This window comes from Papio anubis, chromosome 17 (assembly GCF_008728515.1).
Source record: "Papio anubis isolate 15944 chromosome 17, Panubis1.0, whole genome shotgun sequence".
Lineage (NCBI taxonomy): Eukaryota > Metazoa > Chordata > Mammalia > Primates > Cercopithecidae > Papio > Papio anubis.
Genome location: NC_044992.1, coordinates 73,175,426 through 73,202,348, shown reverse-complemented (window position 1 = coordinate 73,202,348; position 26,923 = coordinate 73,175,426). Strand labels below are relative to the sequence as shown.

The window sequence follows — 26,923 nt, the reverse complement described above, 5'->3', positions numbered from 1 at the left end:
AAGTTTTACATGACACAGGAGTCTTCATCTATAAAGACCCAGGAAAACCTTTATTTATTTATTTTTGAGATCGAGGCTCCCTCTGTCATCCAGGCTGGAGTGTAGTGGCACAATCTTTGCTCACTGTAACCTCCGCCTCCCAGGTTCAAGTGATTCTCCTGCCTCAGCCTCCCAAGTAGCTGGGATTACACGTGTGTGCCACTACGCCGGGCTAATTTTAGTATTTTTAGTAGAGACAGGGTTTCACATGTTGGCCAGGCTGGTCACGAACCCTTGACCTCAAGTGATCCGCCCGCCTGGGCCTCCCAAAGTGCTGAGATTATAGGCGTGAGCCACTGTGCCTGGCATGAATATCTTTATTTTTATATTTAGGTTTGACGAATGAACAGGCATGCAGAAATGTGATTGGACACATAGGATCTGACCTAACATCCGTTTAACTGGGGAAACCCAGCAAGGCCGCACTGTACAATTCCCCTTCCCCTGGGGATGGGGCAGGACCCCTCGGGAATGAGGATCTTCCAGGGAGAATGGAGAGAGCGACCTTGCTAGGTTTTTTTTTTTTTTTTTTTTTTTTTGAGACGGAGTCTCGCTCTGTCTCCCAGGCTGGAGTGCAGTGGCCGGATCTCAGCTCACTGCAAGCTCCGCCTCCCGGGTTTATGCCATTCTCCTGCCTCAGCCTCCCCAGCAGCTGGGACTACAGGCGCCCGCCACCTCGCCTGGCTCGTTTTTTGTATTTTTTAGTAGAGACGGGGTTTCACTGTGTTAGCCAGGATGGTCTCCATCTCCGGACCTCGTGATCCGCCCGTCTCGGCCTCCCAAAGTGCTGGGATTACAGGCTTGAGCCACCGCGCCCGGCCTTACCTTGCTAGGTTTTATGGCTGGCTTTGGGGGAGAGGAGTTCTAGTTTCTATGACCTGCCGTGGGGAAAAAGAATTGTGGTTTCTGGGACTCACTTTGGGGGAGAAAAATGGGCAGGAACCAGGAGGGAAAGACAAAGACCTGGCTTCTGAGGCCTTCCAGTCTCCTCTGGGTCAGAGTACTCTGCATGCCAAGGTGCCATACTTTGGGGTTTAATGAGCCCTAACAGCAGGTCCTTGCAGATGTCACAGGCAACTTGTAATCCAAGTAATTGCCTTTCAGTTCCCCAATTTCAGAGGACTTTAGCAAAGTCTGGTTGAAATGGCCAAGTGTTGGCCGGGCGCTGTGGCTCAAGCCTGTAATCCCAGCACTTTGGGAGGCCGAGGTGGGCGGATCACGAGGTCAGCAGATCAAGACTATCCTGGCTAACATGGTGAAACCCCGTCTCTACTAAAAATACAAAAAATTAGCTGGGCGTGGTGGTGGGCACCTGTGGTCCCAGCTACGCGGGAGGCTGAGGCAGGAGAATGATGTAAAACCGGGAGGCGGAGCTTGCAGTGAGCTGAGATTGCACCACTGCACTCCAGCCTGGGCGACAGAGTGAGACTCCATCTCAAAAAAAAAAAAGAAAAAGAAGGCCGGGTGCGGTGGCTCACGCCTGTAATCCCAGCACTTTGGGAGGCAGAGACGGGCGGATCACAAGGTCAGGACATCAAGACCATCCTGGCTAACACAGTGAAACCCCGTCTCTACTAAAAATACAAAAAACTAGCCGGGTGTGGTGGTGGGTGCCTGTAGTCCAGCAACTCGGGAGGCTGAGCTTGCAGTGAATCGAGATCGCGCCACTGCACTCAACCATGGGCAACAGAGTGAGACTCCATCTCAAAAAAAAGAAAAAGAAATGGCCAAGCGTTAGAAGAACCTCTTCAAAGCTGAAATTCATTGAGTTCTTCAGCTGAGGGCATAAGAATCCCAGATGTAAGGTTAGCAAGAGTTAGGAGTTCTGGAGTCTTCCCTGCACGCCCAGGCTCTTGACCATCAACAGCCAGAAGCTCACAGTATCTGCTCCTCCTGTGGCTCAGCAGGGCTGTGTGTTAGAGCAGCATGTTCAGAATGAAACCGGCGCACTTCCGCCTCGAGGACCTTTGGAAGTCGTGTGGCCCACGTGGCCTCGCGGGAACACAGATGCTCCAGCACCCGATGTGTTCAGGACTGGGTGGGGGAAGCTTCAACCCTGGAAACATCCCCCTGCTGTGTAGACCAGCCTGCCCTGTGGCCAAGGGCAGCGAGAACCCCGGCCACCCCTCGGGTTGCACGACTGTCTGTGCTAGAATTTTGCCCTTCCTGGGCAGAAAAGCTCAACATTTGGCTCAGGGCATAAGTGGGAAGAAATATCCACCAAGGGGCCGGGCACAGTGGCTCATGCCTGTAATCCCAGCACTTTGGGAGGCCGAGGTGGGTGGATCATGAGGTCAGGCGATCGAGACCTGGCTAACACGGTGAAACCCCGTCTCTACTAAAAATACAAAAGAATTAGCCGGACATGGTGGCGGGCGCCTGTAGTCCCAGCTACAGGCGCTGTAGGAGGCGGAGGCAGCAGAATGGCGTGAACCTGGGAGGCGGAGCTTGCAGTGAGCCGAGATAGAGCCACTGCACTCCAGCCTGGGCGACAGAGCGAGACTCAGTCGCTAAAAAAAGAAATTGAAAAGAAATACCCACCGTGATTTTTGCTGTGAGGCATGAAAATACAAGGTGGCAGCCTGAGGTGCTTGTGGCCACCCAGCTGGAGGCCAGTGGGCTGCGCTTCCCAGCTTGCTTGGAGGAACGTTGTTAGTTGGGAGGAGGTGCCTTTTCTGAAATCCTTGGTGCTGGACATGCTGATCCTGAATGAGTCCTAAGGGTACAGATTTCCAAGACCCGGAGGAGACCACAAGCCTATGTTCCCGCCAGCGCTGGTGGTAGCTGGGGTCCAGGCAGGTGGAGCCAACGTGGTCTGGAGCTGGCAGCCACACTCTGGCACCTCCTCAGGTGGTTTTCAAGGGTGGGTTCCAGCCAGGGAGCCCTACGCAGGCGTGGCATGACGCCACGGGAGGACAGTCTCGGGATGGGCGGATAAGGACCCTCCTTGCCTGCTCCTGACAGGCCGGGTGCTGCAGGCCACTTTGAATGACCCATGTTCCCAAAACCATCAGGTCCCCACTTTGCTGGCACACAGTGTCAATTGGGGTGTCCTGTGGGGTGGATGAGGGGTGCTAGGGACTCCCCTGGCCTTGTCACCCAGACCCCCACCCGACTTTAGGGTCCCTGCGCTCAGCGGCTATTCTAGGCCCAGGCACGCTGGACGCCCCCCCCCGCCCCGTCAGTGCACATGCCGGAGCCCATTTCACTCCTGAGTCTGGGAAAACTGATGCTGCTGAGGACCCCACTGTTGTGAGTCATCTCTGCCTGTGCGCTCAGCGCAGATGTAGCACCTGGAGATGAATTTTTTTTCTTTTGTTTTAGAGATGGGGGTCTTGCTCTGTTACAGCCCAGGCTGGAGTGCAGAGGCACAATCACAGCTCACAGGCCCATACGGTGCAGCGGCCAGGCAGAGGCACTCCTCCCTTCCCAGACGGTGGGGCGGCCTTGACCTCTCGGGTTTGAGTGATCATCCCATTTCAGCCTCCCGAGTAGCTGGGACCACAGGCACAGTGCCACCACAGCTGGCCTGAATTGTCTTTAACAGTTTGGAGTTCCCATGAAACTAAATGCTAATCAAAGGATAGCTGTGGGGAAAAGAAAGAGATCAGACTGTTACTGTGTCTATGCAGAAAGTAGACATAAGAAACTCCATTTTGTTCTGTACTAAGAGAAATTCTTCTGCCTTGAGATGCTGTTAATCTGTAACCCTAGCCCCAACCCTGTGCTTGCAGAGACACATGCTGTGTTGACTCAGGGTTTAATGGATTTAGGGCTGTGCAGGATGTGCTTTGTTAAAAAAGTGCTTGAAGGCCGTATGCTTGCTCAAAGTCATTGCCATTCTCTAAACTCAGTACCCAGGGACACAATGCACTGCGGAAGGAAGGGCGCAGGGACCTCTGCCGAGGAAAGCCGGGTATTGTCCCAGGTTTCTCCCCATGTGATAGCCTGAGATATGGCCTCGTGGGAGGGGAAAGACCTGACCGTCCCCCAGCCCGACACCCATAAAGGGTCTGTGCTGAGGAGGATTAGTGAAAGAGGAAGGCATCTGTCTCCTGCTCATCCCTGGGAATGGAATGTCTTGGTGTAAAACCCGATTGTATGTTCTATTTACTGAGACAGGAGAAAACCGCCTTAGGGCTGGAGGTGAGACATGCTAGCGGCAATACTGCTCTTTAATGCACCGAGTTGTTTGTGTACGTGCACATCAAAGCACAGCACCTTTCCTTAAACTTATTGATGACACAGAGATCTTTGCTCACATGTTTTCCTGCTGACCCTCTCCCCACTATTACCCTATTGTCCTGCCACATCCCCCTCTCTGAGATGGTAAAGAGAGTGATCAATAAATACTGAGGGAACTCAGAGACCAATGCCAGCACTGTCCTCCGTCCTCCATATGCTGAGTGCCGTTCCCCTGGGCCCACTGTTCTTTCTCTATACTTTGTCTCTGTCTCTTACTTCTTTTCTCAATCTCTCGTCCCACCTGACGAGAAACACCCACAGGTGTGGAGGGGCTGGCCCCCTTCAGATAGTATTATATAGTGTGTGAAATTACATCATGAATATTTTTTCCTCAAAAAAAAATCACATTAATAAATGTGTGATAAGGTTGGCTGCTGGGAAGCAGAGGTTGTGGTGAGCCAAGATCGTGCCATTGCACTCCCGCCTGGGCAACAAGAGCAAAACTCCATCTCAAAAAAAAAAAAAAGAAAAGCAGAAGGGGTGAGCTGGCCTCTCCTGAAACCCCAGCACTGACGGAAGTCAAGGCAGGCTAACCTCTTAAGCCCAGGACTTTGAGACCAGCGTGCCACTGCACTCCTGCCAAGGTAACAGCAAGGCCCTGCCTCAAAAAAAAAAAGAAAAAAAAAACACCGAGTACGGTGGCTCACGCCTGTAACCCCAGCACTTTGGGCGGCCAAACCAGGTGGATCCCTTGAGTCCATAAGTTCGAGACCAGCCTGGGCAACGTGGTAAAACCCCATCTATACAAAAAGCACAAAAAATTATTTGGGTGTAATTTTTGGGTAAGTACCTGTTGTCCCAAGTACTTGGGAGGCTGAGGTGGGAGGATTGCCTGAGCCCCGGCTTGAGGCTGCAGTGTGCTTATGCCACTGCACCCCAGCCTGGGCAACAAAGAGGCCCTAAAAACCACCAGGGGTTTCCCTCCCAGCAGCTGAAATCTGAGAATCGTGGATGCAGTGGAGAGCATGAGCGCTCTCCCAGCCCTGTGGGACGCCTTCACTTAGCCACACAGGGCCGACACACGCCCAAAACCAAACGCACCGAGCGAGTGGGAGTGCCGAGCAAGTGGGAGTGCCGCCCGCTGCTGTCCCAGCCCTTTCCCAGGGAAAGGCCACCCCCTTCCAGCTGCTGCATGTGCTCTAGGGCTGAGTTCTGGCTGCTGCAAAACCAACATCCCAACGCCAGGGCTGGGGCCACCCGGTACATCACAAGGTGGGAAAACCATTCATCCGACAGAAACACGTCCATAAGAGGAAAACAGCCCTGGCCGGGCGCGGTGGCTCAAGCCTGTAATCCCAGCACTTTGGGAGGCCGAGACGGGCGGATCATGAGGTCAGAAGATCGAGACCATCCTGGCTAACACGGTGAAACCCCGTCTCTACTAAAAAATACAAAAAACTAGCCGGGCAAGGTGGCGGATGCCTGTAGTCCCAGCTACTCGGGAGGCTGAGGCAGGAGAATGGCGGGAACCCGGGAGGCGGAGCTTGCAGTGAGCTGAGATCCGGCCACTGCACTCCAGCCTGGGTGACAAAGCAAGACTCTGTCTCAAAAAAAAAAAAAAAAAAAAAAAGGAAGACAAAAGAGGAAAACAGCCCTGACTTTAAATATCTATTCTCCACATTAAAACTTTTAACTAAAAGGTAAACTTTAATGTCGAAAATGCAAACTTGGGGAAGACAGAAAAGATCACACACAAGGCTGTCACTTCACAGTTGGAAGGTTGCACAGCGGCCGGGCAGAAGCGCTCCTCACTTCCCAGATGGTGGGGCAACAGCCAGGCAGAGGTGCTCCTCATTTCCCAGACAGTTGGCGGCCGGGCAGAGGCGCTCCTCATTTCCCAGATGGTTGGCGGTGGATGGACCCAGGCAATCCTCACTTCCCAGATGGTTGGCTGACAGCCGGGCAGAGGCGCTCCTCACTCCCTAGACGGTGCTGGGCAGTCGGACTCCATTGCTGGATGTGTGACTTGGGTTTAAGCCTCTCCCTTCTGCCCTCATCTGGAAATGCTGACAGCCTGGGCCTCCCTCCTTTGGCACTGGATGGAGACTGAAGCCTGGCAAGGCCCTGCCCTCAGCAGGAACTCCCCCTGGGCCCTACTCTGTGACCCCGAGCTCAGGCCAGGATTTTTCCTTTACTTTCTCCAGCCACTTTGGGCCTCCCGGCTCTCTGAGCCCTGTGAGGTAGGTGACAACCCTGTTCCCACTGTTTTTTCTTTTTTTTCTCTTTTCGTGTATTTTTAGTAGAGATGTGGTTTCACCATGTTGGCCAGGCTGGTTTGAACTCCTGACCTCAGGTGATCCACTTGCCTCGGCTGCCCAAAGTGCTGGGATTATAGGTGTGAGCCACCGTGCCCAGTCCCCAGGTCCCACCTTAGTGTATGTGTTGTCATCACGTTTCACCCCAAGCAGACCTTGGGTGGGCAGCCTCTGTGGGGACCACTCACAACTGACCTGTAGTCATGGTCGCCTACAGAGCCCTTGCAGGTGGTCCAGATGTGCCCAGTGGCCCTGCCCCGAAGCGTCTTCCCTGCCCGTGGCCTGCTCTGCCTGATGTGCACTGTGCGCTCGGCTCTGCTGACTCCCAGGGCCTCCGTCACACACCGAGCCAGCCTTATCAGCTGTCTCACTAGTTGGTGTTCAGGGACAGGGACCCAGCCCTTCCTAAGGTGCACCTGGGCTGAGACTCAGAATGGACGTTCAAAGCAAAGACATGGCGCTGTGAGTGACACCGGGCCCCACGGGCCGTCTGTCAACCAGGCCTTGGCCCTAGTCCATCGGACACTCACCCCTTGCAAGATGTGGACCCGCTAGTGCCTAACGTGTAAACAAGTAGCTGGAGGCCCCACCCCACACTGCTGGCATGGCCTGCCTCTCCCCTACCCAGGTGTGGCGGCTCCTGGTGCCAGTTTCCCAGGAGCATGGCCAGGCCCCAGGTGTCTCTCCATCACGGCTGCAGCTCTGGCTTCTTCCGGGAAGTGAGGTGGGGTCGCTCCCCGTGCAGCAGCCGCCGCCGCTGCTTCAACACCCTGTAGGCCTGCACGGCCCGCTCTCTTTCCTCCCCCACAATCCGCTGGCGAGCCAAGGAGGCGGTCAGGGGCTGGGACACACCGCTGGGGCTCAGAAGCATCCTCAGCATCTGCGATCTCCTGCCAGGCTGCGGGAAAGAGGGGAGGGTGAGGCACAGGCTGGGAAAGGAGGGGACGCCACAGAAAGCCTCACAGGACCAACAGCTCTCCTGCCAGCGAGAATGCTGCACTCTCAGGCCACACACCAGACAGCGCACGCGTTGGCTGAGGATTTTTTTTTTTTCTTGACAAAGGATCTCACTATGTTGTCCAGGCTGGTATCAACTCCTGGGCTCAAGCGATCCACCTGCCTTGGCCTCCCAATGTGCTGGGATTACAGGTGTGACCCACTGTATCCAGCCTGTCCAAGGCTTCTGTTCCCTGGCAGCACTGGGGGACAGACTCAGTTGTCCCCATGCCCCACTTACCTGGTTCTTGCTTACGCTCCTCCGGGGCCTGACAGTCAGCTCTGGGGGCTGCAGGACAACCTCTCCAAACGTCACCGTGTCTGGAAGGGCAGAGTACAACTGAGGACTGCTGCCCACAGCCACTGCACCCGACACCCAGCGCCACCACCCGCCCACCTCCCTCCCATAGGGCTGGGACAGAACACCAACTCATCCAGTGGTCTAATGGCTGTGGACCCCAGGTGCAGCCAGGGCTGGTGGGGAACAGAAGGCCTGTGCCCAGGCCCTGCCCGGACCACTGCTGACACTATTGCTTTGGGAGGAGCTACCTCGGAGCAACTCCTGCTCCAGCCTGTCGGCCGCCTTTTCCTCCTTTTTCCGTTGGACTTTATCTAGTCGCCGCTTCTGGAACCTGGGGAAGAAAGCACATGTCACTTGGATTCCTAAATTCTCTTTCCACCCAGGGAGGAGGCAGAGGCCGCCCCGCCCACAAGGATCCTCTGTGGCAGAGCAGGGACCCGAGAACAGGCGGCTGCCTCCAAGTCCCTGCTCCCCTCACTGCCCCAAACCCACTCCAAGTCCCGGCTCCCCTGACTGCCCCCACCCACTCCAAGTCCCTGCTCCCCTCACTGCCCCAAACCATAGCTGCCACCAAAGGAGGCTCTGAGCCCAGCAGGCCCCTCAGGGGTCCCCTCAGTGATTCTCAGCCGGGGACGGCTGCCTCCCAGGGAGCATCTGACAATGTGTGCAGACACGCGGGCAGTCTCATGGGCAGGGGCTACTGGCACCTGGTGCGTGAAGGCTGGGAATGCTGCCAAAGACCCCCTACAGAGACTCATCCAGCCCACCCGGTGCTGCTGTGTCTAAAGGGCCTGACACGTATCGTGTGTCACATCTCCCTCACTGTGAATCTGGAAGCTTCACCTTCGGCGACAGCTCTGGAGATCACTGTGGTGCTAAGCTGTGTCTGGGACACGTTCTCTGGGATGAACTTTCATTGGCTAAGGTAATTGTAAGTAATACAACAGCCCAGAAACAGGGAATCTACAGAGCTGAAAGCAACCTCTCTAACCTTCAAAGTTTTTTTTTTTCTTTTTTTTTTTTGAGATGGAGTCTCGTGCTCTGTCACCAGACTGGAGCACAGTGGCGCGATCTCAGCTCACTGCAACCTCTACCTCCTGGATTCCAGCGATTCTCCTGCCTCAGGCTCCCAGGTAGCTGGAATTACAGGCACGCACCACCACATCTGGCTAATTTTTGTGTGTGTGTTTTAGTAGAGACAGGGTTTCATCATGTTGGCCAGGATGGTTTCAACCTCCTGACCTTGTGATCCACCTGCCTCGGCCTCCCAAAGTGCTGGGATTACAGGTGTGTAATCTAAATGCTTAGTCAAAGCATTTAGAGAATTAGAAAGGTGTGGCCGGGCACACCTTTTGTTTCAACAAAGCTTTTGTTGAAACTGCCTCCCCATCCTGCCTACAGGGATGGGCAGAGGAGCTAATGCTTGTGGTGGGCTTACTACTCCTGCCAGCCACCATCCTTAGGAACGGAATGAGAAATCCATCTGAACCTTGTGGCCACTCTACAGTCGAGGAAGGCCAGGCTGAGGAGATGCCACAGAGCGGCAGGGACAGCAGAGCCAGTACAGCCAGAGCTCTCGAGTCTCTTGGACCAGGAAGGGCCCCAGTGGAAACAGAACCCCCGGGCACGTCACCCTCAGACCGACCCCCCAAGGGCGGATTTCCGCAGGGCCAGGGCTTTCTGGAGCTTTTCCTGTGAAAAGCAAGGACCAAGCGAGGTCTCCACAGAGTTCCCAGTTCCACAGCCTCCTGGAGGCCACACCCTCGCTAGCTCCCAGCTGGACGATCTGACTCGCCAACTCCCAGGGCTCCAGCTTGGTTTCCCTGAATCCGGGCTGCCCCATAGCTACGAAACAAGGTCCCTGCAGAGGGCCATCATGGGAACCCAATGTCCTCCCTCCGGCTCCGGGGGCAGGCCCCGACCCCTCCTGCCTCCACTCACGCTTTTTTTGCTTTTTTCTGCTCAGACCTCTCCGTGGGAGCCGCCTGTACCTCTGGCTGCCGGGGGACCTGGTTCTTGCTGAGGAACAGCACGTGCTGGGCCTCTTGCTGCATGCGCTGCATATAGGCCCCATCGGACTCCCCCTTCCTCTGTTTGAACTTGGGGACGGCAATGTCGGACTCCACTCCCTTTGCCTCCTTCTCCAATGTCTTTCTGAAGGTCACCTGGGCTGAGGACAAAGGGAGGCCTCAGAGGAGACAGGAGGCAGACAGTGGCAGGCAGGTGGCCCATGCTCATTTCCCCTCCCGAAGCCAAAAGAAGGGAAGACCAGGTTGGCTGGAAGCAGCCCAACGATAGCAGCTGAAGAGGATCTAGAATGTCCAGCCTGGCATCCCCAGGGATGCACAGCTGTGCTGAAAAAGGAAAGCAGAAACAACCTAAATGCCCACCCCTAGGTGGCTGGTTGAATGAATTCTCCTCTGAGCACCCACAGATTCCACCGCACAGCTGCTGAAGGAAGCCCAGCGGAGCTACACATAGAAACGTGGGCAGACCTACGACACCACTGTGAACACAAGCGCAGGACCCGAGGCGAGTGTAGAACACAGGAGTGGACAGTGCCGTGTAGAACAGGACAGGCGAGTGTAGAACACAGGAGTGGACAGTGCCGTGTAGAACAGGACAGGCGAGTGTAGAACACAGGAGTGGACAGTGCCAGGCAGGGGGTTGTGTTCATAAATATATGAAGACATGCATATTACCGGGCATAGTGGTAAGACATGCATATATACTGGGCATATAATCCCAGCACTTTGGAAGGCTGAGGTGGACGGATCACTTGAGGCCAGAGTTTGAAACCAGACTGGCCAATATGGCAAAACTCAGCCTTTACTAAAAATACAAAAACTAGCCAGGTGTGGTGGCACAGGCCTGTAATCCCAGCTACTCGGGGGGCTGAGGCACAAGACTCACTTGAACTCGGGAGGTGGAGGTTGCAGTGAGCCAAGATTCTGTCTCCAAAAAAAAAAAAAGGCCAGGCACAGTGGCTCACGCCTGTAATCCCAGCACTTTGGGAGGCTGAGGTGGGGAAATCACTTGAGGTCAGGAATTCAAAACCAGCCTAGCTAACATGGTGAAACCCCGTCTCTACTACAAATACAAAAATTAGCTGGGCTTGTTGGTGTGTGCCTGTAATCCCAGCTACTTGAGAGAGGTTGAGGCAGAAGAATTGCCTGAACTGGAATCTCGAAGGCAGAGGTAGCAGCGAGCTGAGATTGTGCCACTGCACTCCAGCCTGAGCTAGACCAAGACTCTGTCTAAAAAAAAAAAAGAAAAAAAAAAAAAACACGCGCGGCCGGGCGCGGTGGCTCAAGCCTGTAATCCCAGCACTTTGGGAGGCCGAGATGGGTGGATCACGAGGTCAGGAGATCGAGACCATCCTGGCTAACACGGTGAAACCCCGTCTCTACTAAGAAATACAAAAATAGCCGGGCGAGGTGGCGGGCGCCTGTAGTCCCAGCTACTCGGGAGGCTGAGGCCAGAGAATGGCGTGAACCCGGGAGGCGGAGCTTGTAGTGAGCTGAGATCCGGCCACTGCACTCCAGCCTGGGCTACAGAGTGAGACTCCGTCTCAAAAAAAAAAAAAAAAAAACACGCAAAAAAATGTAGCCGGGTGTGGTGGTGCGCAGCTGTAATCCCAGCTACTCGGGCGGCTGAGGCACAAGAATTGCTTAAACCCAGGAGGTGGAGGTTGCAGTGAGCCCAGATCATGCTACTGTACTCCAGCCTGGGCGACAAAGCAAGACTCCATCTCAATAAATAAATAAATAAATAAATAAACAAAGGTGCCAATGCAATGCAGCACGGTTCAGAATATGCCATCTGCTACCCAGGCCAGTGCGCCTCCTCCCTGCACCTTCCTCACCTCTATCTCACCATCCCGTTGGCAGCCACATAACCCCCAACGAGAAGCCTACAGTTTATACACAAATTATAAAACAGCTTTGCTGTAAAATCAGTCCCACGTTTGGGAAGAGAAATGTGTCTATATCCAAAATATACACACAATGGACACCGTTTCCCAACGTGCCCAGAGTGTTACCTCTGGGTTGCAGCGGTGGGACATGTGGGCACCCTACCCAGACTTGGGGGAGGAAGGCAGACTTCTCAGAGGGGCCTGATCGAATTTCCTCCTTGGGCTCCTCACTCCACCCACTTCTCTCTACCATGGCTTCAGCACTCTTGTCCCAAGAACCATGGCTTCTCCCTGGCAGCAGCGCTGACACCTGCCAGGTCCACTCTTGCTCACTACATCGCCACTCGGTGACCTCGTTTTGCTTACAGTAAACATGAATTGGCCATGCCCTGCTAAAAACTCTGATGGATCTTCGCAACTTTTGGGGGGGAAAAAACGCCACTCCTTAGCCTGGCTCCTGAGGCCCCATAACGGGTGCTCCCCGCCCACCCCACAGCCTCCTTCCAAGCCTCCTCTGGAACCACAGCGCCACCCGCTGCCAGCCACTGCTTTGGCTTTGGCCACACTCCCCCCACCTTCTGAGCACTGGGTCTTGGCATATTTCCTCTGCCTGAAACGTTCTGAAGTATTTGGGCGATTGGGCGGGTTGAGACACACAAAGCTTCACTGCCGCCCAGTATGGGCCTGCACACACCTGCTTTCTTCCTCTTCTTGTTACTGATCGGGTTTTTCATCTCCTGGCGGCTCCTCATAATCTCCCGGAGACGGAAAGGGATCTCCTGTTCATCCTGGTTCTTGGGTTTGCAGTTCACTTTCTTCTTCTCTTTGCTGGGAGGAAGAACACGTGGGTGAGACCCGTTGCAAGTAAAGCATAAGCAGAACCAATAAGAGAAACAATAATTGGGTCTGGCAATAGAATTTACAGGGGCAGGCTGGGCGCGGTGGCTCACGCCTGTAATCCCAGCACTTTGGGAGGCCGAGGCTGGCGGATCACGAGGTCAGGAGATCGAGACCATCCTGGCTAACGCAGTAAAACCCCATCTCTACTAAAAATACAAAAAAATTAGCCGGACGTGGTGGCGGGTGACTGTAGTCCCAGCTACTCGGGAAGCTGAGGCAGGAGAATGGCGTGAACCCAGCAGGCGGAGCTTGCAGTGAGCTGAGATGACGCCATTGCACTCCAGCCTGGGGGACAGAGCGAGACTCCGTCTCAAAAAAAAAAAAAAGAATCTACAGGGCCACATCTGGCTTCTGTGGTGCGAGCCAGTCCAGGGAGCAGGGATCTTTCCTCTCGGTCTCACTCAGTGGCTGTCCCTGAAACGCTTCCTCACAGGACGCAAGGCTGAAAGGCACTCCGAAAGCCCAGGAGGCCTTTCTGCCCTGACCTCTGTCAGGCCTCTGAGCCCAAGCCAAGCCATTATATCACCTTTGACCTGCACGTATCCATCTGGATGGCCTGAAGTAACTGAAGAATCACAAAACAAATGAAATTTAAATGGCCTGTTCCTGCCTTAGCTGATGACATTCCACCACAAAAGAGGTGAAAATGGCCGGTCCTTGCCTTAACTGTTGACATTACCTTGTGAAATTCCTTCTCCTGGCTCAAAAAGCTCCCCCACTGAGCACCTTGTGACCCCCGGCCCTGCCCGCCAGAGGACAACCACCTTTGACTATAATTTTCCTTTACCTACCCAAATCCTATAAAACGGTCCCACCCCTATCTTCCTTCGCTGACTCTCTTTTCGGACTCAGCCCGCCTGCACCCAGGTGATAAAAAGTTTTACTGCTCACACAAAGCCTGTTTGGTGGTCTCTTCATACGGACACGCGTGAAAACCTCGTCCAGAACCGCAAAGACGGGACAGTGGGACGCGGTAAAGGCAAAACCTGGGACTCCCTCGCGCCTCCATTCATTCAACCGATCCTGGCGGGGCGCGGGCGCAGAGGACAGCACTGAGCCCCGCCTGGGAAAGGCGTCAGAGCGAACGCTCGCCTAGGGTGTCCGGGAGGGAGCCTTCTAGGCGTCTCCTTCCTAGGGAAAGTGCAGCGGCCTCGCGGGGCAGCGCACTCACCTGCGAAGCCCGGGCCACGGGGCTGGGCGCTGCTTCCCCAGCGGCTGCACTTGCTGCCGCCGCCGTGCCCGCCGGGGACTCCCAGGACCCGCCTGCGCCCTGGGCACCGCTGCACCGCGTCCAGCTCGCGCCATCTCCACTCCGGGAACTTCCCTAGGGAAGCCACTTCCGCCTTCCTGCACGGTTCCGCCACCGATGGGCACTTCCGCTTCCTGCGCTCAGCCCCTCGCTCGCTGGAGCGGCGCGACTTCCTGAAGGTCCGGGATTGGCTGGAACGCCCGCCGCTCACTGTCAGGGCCATGCTGCTGCGGAGCGTCGTGCGGGGAGGCCGGGCGGTAGCCGCCGCGGCCCGTGGCTTGGCAAGTACCGGGAGGGATCCGGGCAGCACTGAAGGGTACATCCAAGAGGCCGCTGTCCAGCGGCCCGCACGTGCTGGAAGGAGCCCCCTCCCTTCCCCTCCCCTCCCCTGCCCTTCCCTCCCCTCCCCTCCCCTTCCCTCCCCTCCCCTCATCTGTGGAGGGGCCGCTTAGTCCCGGGAGGGGAAGCAGCCCGGTGAACGGCCACTTTGCTGTTTATCAGTATCTGCCGAGCTCCTACTGTGTGCGAGTCCTGGGCTGTGGGGACTGGCCGTGGACACGGAGCTGATGATGCTCCTCGCAGGACTAGTTAGAGAAATAAGTGAAGTTGGTAGCGTGTCGGTCCGTGATCCTGGGTAGATAGAGCAGGGGAGCGAGGGAAGGCTGCCTATAGGACCTTCACGCTGGGATGACAGGGACCTGAGAGGCCTGGGCTTTGTGACAGGGAAACTTGGATAAAGGGTGGTGTGATTCTTCTGGTTGGTCTCTCAGAGGAGGGTGGCGGGGCTTGATTATACTGGTAGAGAGGTGCTGGGCTGGCCAGGAGCTTACAGGGTTATACCTCCCCCATGCTCCTGTCCACAGAGCAGTCGTCTTAGCTGGAGGTGGCAAGTGCTTCCCCCACCCCCACCATCTGCTGGAGTGCACACCCGGCGCTGTGCCCTGATCCTGGCACTTCTTGTAAATCACACCGTGTCATATCCATTGCACAGTAGGGAAACTGAGTCTGGAGAGGTGAAATGACATGTCTAAAGTCACAGAAAGTGAAAAAGCTGAGGACCTGGAGCCACTTGCCCAATGACAGGAGAGCTGAAATGTCCCCTCTGCTGGGGGTAGACCAGGCCTCACCAGCTTCCTGGAGAGTCACATGTTTGTCTGCATCCTTAGGGGGCTCCCCCGCTCTCCAGCCGAGACTGCAGCGAGAGGCTTCCTGGAGGTGGCAGCTTTCTTCAGAGGCACCATCCTGGAGTGCAAGCCCCTGATGGGCGCAGAAAATTCGGGAAAGACCACATAGAGGTGGGCTCCCAAGCAGGTGCAGAGAGCACCAGGCCACCCAAGGCCTCACTGCCCAGCGAGGGCCCTTCAGAACCTCAGTACCCTCTGCCACCTGAACTCCAGCCGCCCACAAACTGCTGCATGAGTGGTTGCCCCAACTGTGTGTGGGTGGAGTATGCGGACAGGCTCCTGCAGCACTTCCAGGACGGTGGGGAGCGGGCCCTGGCTGCCCTGGAGGAGCACGTGGCTGACGAAAACCTCAAGGCCTTCCTCAGGATGGAGATCCGACTTCATACCAGGTGCGGAGGCTGAGCCAGCCCTGCTGGACTCCCTCCCCCAGGAAAGAGTCCGGGACATAGCCGCAGCCTCCTTCCTTCACACCCCCTCACAGACTCCTTGTATCCAACGGGAATGGGAAGAATTATTTATTGACTTCACCTGAGAAAAAAATAAATTCTGTACGGTGGTTTCACAGGAGGCTTTTGTTTTGGGGGTGGTTTTTTTGGCAGTCTGTCTGCCAACCAGAACTGCCGCTGCTCTAGCCTCAACAGGAGGCTTTTGTGTAGTTGTCTGTAAGGCCTGTGTTGCATCTTGAAAGCGAGCAGGTCCAGGTCAGTATTATGCATCTCCGGAGCCCTTGCAGCCATCACTCTGCTATGAGGGTAAAATAAGACCCCCGGCCGGGCACAGTGGCTCACACCTGTAATCCCAGCACGTTGGGAGGCCTAGGCGGGCAGATCACGAGGTCAAGAGTTCGAGACTGGCCGGGCGCGGTGGCTCAAGCCTGTAATCCCAGCACTTTGGGAGGCCGAGACGGGCGGATCACGAGGTCAGGAGTTCGAGACCAGCCTGACCAACATGGTGAAATCCCGTCTCTACTAAAAATACAAAAATTAACCAAGTGTGGTGGCAGGCGCCTGTAATCCCAGCTAGTCAGGAAGCTGAGGAACCCAGGAGGCGGTGGTTGCAGTGAGCTGAGATTGTGCTACTGCACTCTAGCCTGGGTGACAGAGCAACACTCTGACTCAAAAAAATAAATTTTTTTTGACCGTTCCTTGAACGGTCAAATGACAGTGACCCCAGCGCCCCTTCCAGGCCAGGTCCTAGCTTCCCCCAAGTCCTGGCAAAGGCCTTCTCTGCTTGCTGTCAGTGTGCAGCAAAAGGAAGGCCATCTGATCTCATGGAGTCGCTGTGGCAAAGCCTTTGACAGGCACAGAAGCCCACAGGCAGCCTGGAAGTGCCCGTCTGTCCAGGTACATCAGTCCCCGGCAGGCGTCCTCGGATGCCCTTCCACCAGCCTGGCAGAGGCTGCAGATCAGCCCTCAGTAGCCCAAGCACTACCTGGAACCAGTTCTTCTGGCTCGTTCAGCCGCAGCTCCCAAGGGAGTTGGTAAGAGCAGCAGGATGTGGCCAGGCATGGTGACTCACGCCTGTAATCCCAGCATTTTGGGAGGCCTAGGTGGGCAGATCACCTGAGATCAGGAGTTTGAGACCAGCTTGGCCAAACATGAGAAAACCCCTTCTCTACTAAAATTACAAAAATTAGCTGGGCACAGTGGCGGGTGCCTGTAATCCCACCTACTTGGGAGGCTGAAGCAGGAGAATTGCTTGAACCTGGGAGGCAGAGGTTGCAGTGAGCCGAGACCACACCACTGCACTCCAGCCTGGGTGACAGAGCGAGACTCCATCTCCAAAAAAAAAAAAAACCAGCCAGGCGCGGTGACTCATGCCTGTAATCCCAGCACTTTGGGAGGCTGAAGCGGGCAGATCACGAGGTCAGGAGATCGAGACCATCCTGGCTAATATGGTGAAACCCTGTCTACTAAAAATTCAAAAATTAGCCGGGCATGGTGGGGGGTGCCTAGGCAGGAGAATGGTGTGAACCCGGGAGACGGAGCTCGTAGTGAGCTGAGATCGTACCACTGCACTCCAGCCTGGGTGACAGAGAGAGACTCCATCTCAAAAAAAAAAAAAAACAAAAAAAACAAAAATAAGAAATCTAAGAAAACAAGGAAGGAAAACAGTCCTCAGTGACAGGGAAACCTGCCTTAACCAAGTGACCTGTTCTCTAATTTCGCCTAGATGAGTTTTTAATATTTGCAGATATATTTGTGTAAGTACAGGATGTGGGATTTGCAACCTTATACGTTCCTCCCTGCTCAGCTAAGATGTAATCTAAGGCTACCCTATTATCTAAGACAACCTGAGCCAGTGAATGCATTCCTTTCTGCTGGGCTGCCTTGCTGACACACTTTTCTCAGCAAGAATTCCTGAAGTAAGATTCCTCATCCTGTGCTCACGGGATGCCACTCCCCACCAAGTCGCCCAAAGACCCAGGTACATGTTTTTGGTGTCCGTGGACTGCTTAGTTCTGCAGCCTCCGCCTCCCGGGTTCAAGCGATTCTCTTGTCTCAGCCACACAAGTAGCTGGGACTACAAGCGCACACCACCACATCCAGCTAATTTTTTGTATTTTTACTAGAGATGGGGTTTCACCACGTCACCCAGCTGCTCTTGAACTCCTGGGCTCAGGTAATCCACTTTCCTTGGCCTCGCAAAGTGCTGGGATTGCAGGTGTGAGCCACTGTGCCCGGCCAACTGCTTCGTTTTCATGAGTTGTTTAGTTGGTGAGAGCTATGAACAAAAAGTATCCGAGACAGGCCTCAATCAATCTATTTATTTATTTATTTGAGACGAAGTTTTGTTCTGTGGCCCAGGCTGCAGTGCAGTGGCCTGATCTCAGCTCACCACAACCTCCACCTCCTGGGTTCAAGCGATTCTCCTGCCTCAGTCTCCCAAGGAGTTGGGACTACAGGCACGCCCCACCGCGTCTGGCTGTTTTGTATTTTCAGTAGAGACGTGGTTTTGCCACGTTGGTCAGGCTGGTCTCAAACTCCTGACCTCAAGTCATCTGCCCACCTCAGCCTCCCAAAGTTCTGGGATTACAGGTGTGAGCTGCCACGCCCGGCCAATTTATTTATTTTTTATTTCAATAGTTTTTGGGGAACAGGCAGGTTTTGGTTCCAGGGATGAGTTCTTTAGCAGTCAATAAGTTTAGAAAGGTTATTTTGCCAAGGTTTAGGACATGCCCATGACACAGCCTCAGGAGGTCCTGGCAACATGTGCCCAATGTGGTCACATGTTGCTTTTATACTTTTTAGGGAGACACAATACATCAGTCAATACCTATCAGATGTACATTGGTTTGGTCAGGAAAGGAGGGACAACTTGAAGGGAGGGAGCTTCCAGGTCATAGGTAGATTTAAAGATTTTCCTTTTTTTTGAGACGGAGTCTCACCCTGTCACCCAGGTTGGAATGCAGTGGTGCTATCTCAGCTCACTGCAACCTCTACCTCCCGGGTTTAAGTGATTCTCCTGCCTCAGCCTCCCGACTAGGTAGGATTACAGGCACCTGCCACCATGCCCGGCTTTTTTTTTTTTTTTTGGAGACAGAGTCTCACTCTGTCCCCCAGGCTGGAGTGCAGTGGCGCTATCTTGGCTCATTGCAACCTCCGCCACCCAGGTTCAAGCGATTCTCCTGCCTCAGCCTCCCGAGTAGCTGGGATTACAGGCGCCTACCACCACACCTGGCTAATTTTTGTAGTTTTAGTAGAGACAGGGTTTCACCGTGTTGGCCAAGCTAGTCTCGAACTCTTGACCTCAGCTGTCCACCTGCCTCAGCCTCCCAAAGTGCTGGGATTACAGGTGTGAGCCACCATGCCCGGCTGAATAGTCTCGTTTTGTTTCTTTTCTTTTCTTTTTTTTTTTTTTGAGATGGCATTTCCCTCTTGTTGCCCAGGCTGGAGTGCAATGGCACAATCTTGGTTCACTGCAACCTCCACCTCCTGGGTTCAAGCAATTCTCCTCCCTTAGCCTCCTGAGTAGCTGTGATTACAAGCATGCGCCACCATGCCTGGCCAATTTTGTATTTTTAGTGGAGACAGGGCTTCCCCGTGTTTGTCAGGCTGGTCTCAAACTCCCAACCTCAGGTGATCCGCCTACCTTAGCCTCCACAAGTTCTGGGATTACAGGCATGAGCCAGCGTGCCTGGCCTAATAGTTTCATTTCATGTAAACATAAGTAACTTCCAAACAATTACATAGAGGACTAATATTATACCTGGTATTTAAGTAATCAGAACCAGTTCTGCAAGTGACTGTGTTTTGCATTACTGTGAAGATATGAAAATGTGGTGAATGACAATTAAAAGAGTGTTCCACATCACTATTTAGTTTCTTTTTTTTTTTTTTTGAGACGGAGTCTCGCTCTGTCTCCCGGGCTGGAGTACAGTGGCGGGATCTCAGCTCACAGCAAGCTCCGCCTCCCGGGTTCACGCCATTCTCCTGCCTCAGCCTCCCGAGTAGCTGGGACTACAGGCGCCCGCCACCTCGCCCGGGTAGTTTTTTGTAGTTTTTAGTAGAGACGGGGTTTCACCGTGTTAGCCGGGATGGTCTCGATCTCCTGACCTCGTGATCTGCCCGTCTCGGCCTCCCAAAGTGCTGGGATTACAGGCGTGAGCCACCACGCCCGGCCTATTATTGTTATTACTTTTTGAGACGGAGTCTCACTGTTGCCCAGGCTGGAGTGCAGTGGCGCCATCTCGGCTCACTGCAACCTCCACCTCCCGGGTTCAAGTGATTCTCCTGCCTCAGCCTCCCGTGTAGCTTGGACTACAGGTGCCCACCATCATGCCCGGCTAATTTTTGTATTTTTATGAGAGACGGGGTTTCACCGTATTAGCCAGGATGGTCTCAATTTGACCTCGTGATCCACCCGCCTCGACCTCCCAAAGTGCTGGGATTACAGGCATGAGCCATCGCCCCGGCCCGTATTCCTTCTTAGTAGAAATCAGATGTATTAGATTGAATGGAAAAGCACTTGTCACCTCTGGGCTGGGGTCACAAATTGAAACGCCTTCTATGTCACATCTTACAGGCTCATGTCTATCTGTGGCGACGAGGAGTCTCCTTACTCTTGCTTCATTTGCTGCTCTTTTAACTCAACAACCTCCCTTCCCAATAAAAAGTCAAACTTACACCTCCTGCCTTTGTAGTTCTGGTATTCACTTTACTATGTAATAAAAGTAGCCTGTTGGCCAGGTGCAGTGGCTTGCGCCTGTAATCCCAGCACTCTGGGAGGCTGAGGCAGGCAGATGACCTACGGTCAGGAGTTCGAGACCAGCCTCGCCAACATAGTGAAACCCTGTCTCTACTAAAAATACAGAAATTTGGCCAGGCGCGGTGGCTCAAGCCTGTAATCCCAGCACTTTGGGAGGCCGAGACGGGCGGATCACAAGGTCAGGAGATCGAGACCATCCTGGCTAACACGGCGAAACCCCGTCTCTACTAAAAACACAAAAAATTAGCCGGGCGAGGTGGCGGCGCCTGTGGTCCCAGCTACTCAGGAGGCTGAGGCAGGAGAGTGGCAGGAACCCGGGAGGCGGAGAGGCCGAGACGGGCGGATCACGAGTTCAGGAGATTGAGACCATCCTGGCTAACACGGTGAAACCCCGTCTCTACTAAAATACAAAAAAAATTAGCCGGGTGAGGTGGCGGGCGCCTGTAGTCCCAGCTACTCGGGAGGCTGAGGCAGGAGAATGGCGTGAACCCGGGAGGCGGGGCTTGCAGTGAGCTGAGATCCGGCCACTGCACTCCAGCCTGGGCAACAGAGCCAGACTCCGTCTCAAAAAAAAAAAAGAAAAAAAAAAGAAATTAGCCTGGCATGGTGGCTTGTGTCCGCAGTCCCAGCTACTCTGGAGGCTGAGGCAGGATTGCTTAAACCCAGAAGACAGAGGTTGCAGTGAGCCAAGATCATGCCACTGCCCTCCAGTCTAGGTGACTGACTGAAATTCTGTCTCAAAACGAAAAAGACATAAGGGCATGGTGGCTCATACCTGTAATCCCAGCACTTTGGGAGGCCGAGGAGGGTGGATCACAAGGTCCGGAGTTCAAGGTCCAGAGTTCAGCCTGGCCAACATGGTGAAACCACCTCTCTACTAAAAATACAAAAAAAATTAGCGAAAAAGAGGCTGAGCATAGTGGCTCATGCCTGTAATTCCACTTTGGGAGGCTGAGGCGGGTGGATCACAAGGTCAGGAGTTCAAGACCAGTCTGGCCAACATGGTGAAACCCTGTCTCTACTAAAAATACAAAAAAAGTAGCCGGGTGTGGTGGCGGGCGCACACCTGTAATCCCAGCTACTTGGGAGGCTAAAGCAAGAGAATCGCTTGAGCCCAGGAGGCAGAGTTTGCAGTGATTCGGATCGCACCACTGCACTCCAGCCAAACAACCAGTGTGAGACCGTCTCAAAGAAAGAGAGAGAGAGACAGAGAGAGAGAGAGAAAGAGAGAAAGGAGAGGAAGGAAGGAAGGAAGAAAGAAAAAAAAGAAAAAGAAAGAAAGAAAGGGAGAAAGAAACAGTCTTGATTCTGGAAAACAAAAAGAAAATCAGTAATATTTCAAACAAAAAGTCAAAAATATTTACTATAGTCATTTATTAGTTTATTCCCATTCCCATGTAATTAACTTTTTTTTTTTTTTTTTTGAGACAGAGTCTCACTCTGTTGTCCAGGCTACAGGCTGGAATGCAGGGGCGTGATCTCAGCCCACTGCAACCTCCGCCTCCGGGGTTCCCGCCATTCTCCTGCCTCAGCCTCCTGAGTAGCTGGGACTACAGGCGCACGCCACCATGCCCAGCTAATTTTTGTAGTTTTAGTAGAGACGGAGTTTCACCATATTGACCAGGGCGGTCTCAAACTCCTGACCTCAGGTGGTCCACCCCTCTCGGCCTCCAAAAGCACGGGGATGAGCCACCATGCCTGGCCTATTTTACTATTTCAGAGTTGAGGTCTCACTCTGTCACCCAGGTTAGAGTGCAGTGGTACAATAATAGCTCTCTGCAACCTTGAATTCCTGCAACCACCAATATTTCACTACTGCATTCCAGCCTGGGCGACAGAGCCAGATCCTGTCTCAAAAAAAAAAAAAAAAAGTTGAATCGCAATCTTGTTTCCTCTGGGGATGAGTGAGGGATTGGGTCATGTGGGATAAGAGGTTTTTGACTTATTCCATTTATTGCGGCATAACTCGAATCCGGCTGTCCTTTCTGGACTAGCGATTTTTGCCAGTCTCATGGCTAGAGTTTTAAAATCAAGGCTATAGGGTCTTTGTTTAGGTCTGTTTGGAGCTTTATGTATTTTCATGTGTTTGTATGTTGTCCATGATACATGATACCAAGAAAGGAGTACTCATACATTTTATTTTATTTTACTATTTATACTTGTATTATTATTTTTTGAGACGAAGTCTCACTGTTGCCCAGGCTGGAGTGCCGTGGTGCGACCTCGGTTCACTGCAACCTCCGCCTCCTGGGTTCAAGCGATTCTCCTGCCTCAGCCTCCTGAGTAGCTGGGACTACAGGCACACGCCACCACGCCCAGCTAATTTTTGTATTTTTAGTAGAGATGGGGTTTCACCATGTTGGACAGGCTCGTCTTGAACCCCTGATCTCAAGTAATCCACCTGCCTCGGCCTCCCAAAGTGCTGGGATTACAGGCGTGAGACACTGTGCCTGGCCAGGTTTTGTTTTTAATTTTTCAAAATTTTCATATTTCTTCAGAGATGGAATCTTGCTCTGTCCCCCAGGCTGGAGTGATTTGACCACGGCTCACTGCAGCCTCAAGTTCCTAGGCTTAAGGGATCCTCCTGCCTCGGCCTCCCAAGTAGCTGGGTCTATAGAAGTGAGCCACTGTGGCCGGGCACGGTGGCTCACATCTGTAATCCCAGCACTTTGGGAGGCTGAGGCAGGCAGATCACGAAGTCAGAAGATTGAAACCATCCTGGCTAACATGGTGAAACCCTGTCTCTACTAAAAATATAAAAAATTAGCCGGGTGTGGTGGCACCCACCTGTAATCCCAGCTACTCAGGAGGCTGAGGCAGGAGAATTGCTTGAACCCAGGAGGTGGAGGTTGCAGTGAGCCGAGATCATACCACTGCACTCCAGCCTGGGCAACAGAGCGAGACTCTGTCTCAAAAATAATATAAATAAATTAAATAGGAAGTGAGTCACTGCACCCAGCTAATTTTTCTATTTTTTGTAGAGACAGGGATCTCACTAAGTTGTCCAGGCTGGTCCTGAGCTCCTGGCCTCAAGTGATCCTCCCATCTCAGCCTCCCAAAGCGCTGTTTGAGAGCCACTGCTCCCGGCCGAGTTATGGGTTTTTATTTATTTATTTATTTATTTATTTATTTATTTTGAGACGGAGTTTCACTCTGTCACCCAGACTTGAGTGCAGTGGCATGATCTCGGCTCACTGCAAACTCTGCCTCCCAGGTTCACGCCATTCTCCTGCCTCAGCCTCCCGAGTAGCTGGGACTACAGGTGCCCACCACCACACCTGGCTAATTTTTTTGTGTTTCTAGTAGAGTCAGGGTTTCACCATGTTAGCCAGGATGGTCTAGATCTTCTGACCTCGTGATCCGCCCACCTCAGCCTCCCAAAATGCTGGGATTATAGGCATGAGCCACCACGGCCAGCCTGAGTTACGGGTTTTTAAAGGTGCAGAGGCAGAGGTCACAGGCAAAGTCATAAATCAGTACACAGAGGCTGTACACTGGTTTTGGCATAAATAGCAAGGAGATCTTGAAGTTGGGGCCCACGAGTCAGAGGTGGATTCAAAGGTTTTCTGATTTGGTGTGGAGGCAAAGCTTTGTCTAAAACTTTGGGATCCGCAGGAAAGAATGTTAGCTCTGGGTTTTGGGCATGGCCTCTTCCAGGCCCCTCAGGAAGAAATTTAGGTAAGAGAAGGGCTGTCAGAGGCCAGTCCTCAGCTCCTGCTCATCTGAGGTCTGTGTGCCGTGACCTTCCTGCGGATTGGCTGCTCATTTGCTTCTCAGGGATGGCTGGGGGCCTGGATTGCCCTTGAAGGAACTCAACATTGTCCTTGCTTCTGTGCTTGGGGAGACCCACAGGCCCCTAAGAAGGGTCCTTGTTTGGTTTCAGGAGCAGCAGGTGCAAAGGCCCTGGGGTGGGAGGGGCGCGATGTGAGGCCACAGCAGTGGGTGAGTGCCAGGCTGCCGAGGGCTTTGGGGACCACGAAGGTGGGCTCTTCAGAGGTCAGGCAGGGTCAGGAAAGGCAGTAAGGAGGCCCCAGACAGCGGCCACTGTGGGTGCTGCCATCTGGAAGATAGGCAGCTGCAGGAGCCTGGCTGTTCAGGGTCACACTTCTCTCCCTGTCCCGGCCCCATCTGCCAGGTGTCCTTCCTTGGAGCCCTTGACGGCACCTGAGCCCCTCCTCCCCATCCCCAGAAACTTTGGTGGTTGTGTCCCCCCTTGGGGCCCAACAATCTCATTAGCGTGGCACTGAGACGCCTAATCAGCTCACGAAGCAGCAAGATAAATACCCGGGCTGGCACCCTGCGGAGGAAGGCCCAGCACTCATAGCATGGACCCCTGAGACCTGCCCTGCACTTGGTGAGTAGTGGCCAACCCCGCTGTCTTTCCTCGCAGCCACCTCCCCCAGGGAGTTAGTGGGGGTCTGCCCATCGCCCACAGGGCAGGGAGCTGACAGGCTTTTACCACCGTGGCTGAGGTCCGGGTCTGCAGAAGCCTACCCACCACCCTGTTATTCAGAGAGGACTCCCAGCCAACCACCTCCTCTGCTCCCCCATGGTAACCAGTGCTGCTGCCATCCCCAAGCCAGTGACGGTCTGGGAACCTCAGGCCACGTGGGCTCAGCTGACCTGAGTGGATGCCAGTCACAGGCTGGGTCAGGCCCGGGCAGTGCAGGCAGCGGTTTCCACGTGGATGGCATCTGATGGTTGGAGCTCCATCAGCGCTGAGAGCTGCCCAGGACCGCCCATGTCCTGGGGCTGGGGAAGCAGCTGGATGGGGCCTGTGCTGTCTAGGATATGAGGATTGGGTGCCGTGGGATCTGAGCAGCTGGGACCACCAGGCTCTTGAGTCCTGGTTTTGCGCAGGCTGGTGCTGGTCCCGGTCCTGGGGACAGAGGCTGAACCCTACTGAGGGAAGGCGCCATGGCAGGGTCTACCCCAATCCCAGGTGCCCAGCACCCCTTGCAGAGCCCTCCTCCCCGGAATGGGCCACCTGCCCTTGCTTTCTGGTCACTCCCACGCCTGAAGCTCAGCAAACAACTGGTGGTAGCCCAGGGCTGGAGTCAGGAATTCCAGCAAAAAAGACCAGGGGCAGGAAAGGGGACCCTAAGAGGTAGTCCCTGGGGCATCGAGTGCGGGCAAGCTGCCCCTCCTGTCTGTCATGTGCCTCCTTCCAGAACCTTCTGGCAGCATGTGCGTCTGGCAGCAGCTCGCCGGGAGATTAGGAATCCCCCTCTGCTGTTAATAGGCTTAGGGGAAGCTGGACTGCCCTTGGCCCAGGTCACTGGGGCTTAGGGCATCTGGGGAGAGGCTCTAGGGAGAGGAGGAGGAGAGGTCACCCTGTGCAGTGGTGCAAGGACACTGGCCTTGTCCAGAGCAGCCGAGGCCACTCAGCCACGCCGTGCCAGGCGGGTGACCCTGCTCCCCAAGCTGGCTCCAGGAACAGAGGGCCTGGGGACTCCCCAGGAGGGGAGACAGACGCCCAGCACCCTCCCTCCCTGAGCCTCAGCTTGTCCGTCTGTGAAGTGGGGTTGGGAGACACAGGACTTCACAGCTCAGCCCCGAGTCTCTGAGACAGGCCCCTTTCCCAGGGTCACCCTGCCCCCCATTTTGTGGGTCATTTTCCATCAGCACTGCGGAGTGCCCGTCATGGTGCCGAGGGGCTCAGGGATCCCTCCATGAGTGGGTGAAGGGAACTGACAGCACCCCAACCGCAAAACGCAGACAAGAGGCAGAAAGCAATAAACCCATCAATAAGAATCAGAGGGCAACAGCCCGGGGAGACGCTCACCAGCCCAGAATGAGGGCTAACACGACGCGTGATGAGAAGAAGCAAATCAGAACCTGAGGACACGGGTTGCAGGGCGGCAGTTCAGGGGAGGCCTCCCTGAGCGGGGACCTGAGATGGAGGGAGCCCACCCCACTAACCATCAGGAAGGGCCGTTCGAGGCTCATCTGCAGGGCCGGGCAGGCAGGGGAGGGGCCACTTGGGTCTCATCCCAGTCCCAGCAGGAGCCCCAGAGGACTCTCAACAGAGTAGCAGCTGGGCCGGGTGCGGTGGCTCACGCCTGTAATATCAGCACTTTGGGAGGCTGAGGCGGGTGGATCACGAGGTCAGGAGTTTGAGACCAGCCTGGTCAACATGGTGAAACCCCGTCTCTACTAAAAATGCAAAAATGCAAAATTAGGCCGGGCGCGGTGGCTCAAGCCTGTAATCCCAGCACTGTGGGAGGCCGAGACGGGCGGATCACGAGGCCAGGAGATCGAGACCATCCTGGCTAACACGGTGAAACCCTGAAAAAAAAAAAAAAAAAAAAGCAAAAATTAGCCAGGCGTGGTGGCGGGCACCTGTAATCCCAACTGCTCAGGAGGCTGAGGCAGGAGAATCACTTGAACCTGGGAGGCGGAGGTTGTAGCGAGCCAAGATTGTGCTGCTGCACTCCAGCCCGGGCGACAAAAGCAAAACTCTGTCTCAAAAAATAAACAAACAAACAAACAAGAGTAGCAGTTGAATGCTCCCCAGTCACGCTCCCCTGGGGTGGGGAATGCGGGGGAAGGGGCAGGAGGTTGTCAGTGGTCACCCACAGGGAGGCGGTGAGGACTCCAGGCTCAGGACCTGCCCCAGGCTGGGAGGCT

The 26,923-nt window shown here is 54.4% G+C and overlaps 2 protein-coding genes across 2 annotated transcripts; one reads left to right on the top strand and one right to left on the bottom strand.

Moving 5' to 3' along the window:
• Positions 1-5,904: 5,904 nt before the first annotated feature.
• Positions 5,905-14,024, bottom strand: CCDC137 (coiled-coil domain containing 137). The gene is made up of 6 exons (XM_003913567.5): positions 13,824-14,024; positions 12,447-12,580; positions 9,778-10,006; positions 8,085-8,167; positions 7,777-7,856; positions 5,905-7,437 (listed from the first exon to the last, which is right to left on the bottom strand). The coding sequence occupies exons 1-6, from the start codon at positions 13,955-13,957 to the stop codon at positions 7,228-7,230; spliced, it is 870 nt and encodes a 289-aa protein (XP_003913616.2). The 5' UTR covers positions 13,958-14,024; the 3' UTR covers positions 5,905-7,227.
• Positions 14,025-14,061: 37 nt separating this feature from the next.
• On the top strand, positions 14,062-15,652 carry OXLD1 (oxidoreductase like domain containing 1). Its single transcript, XM_003913562.5, has 2 exons — positions 14,062-14,182; positions 15,068-15,652. The coding sequence occupies exons 1-2, from the start codon at positions 14,123-14,125 to the stop codon at positions 15,485-15,487; spliced, it is 480 nt and encodes a 159-aa protein (XP_003913611.1). The 5' UTR covers positions 14,062-14,122; the 3' UTR covers positions 15,488-15,652.
• The last annotated feature ends 11,271 nt before the right edge of the window (positions 15,653-26,923 follow it).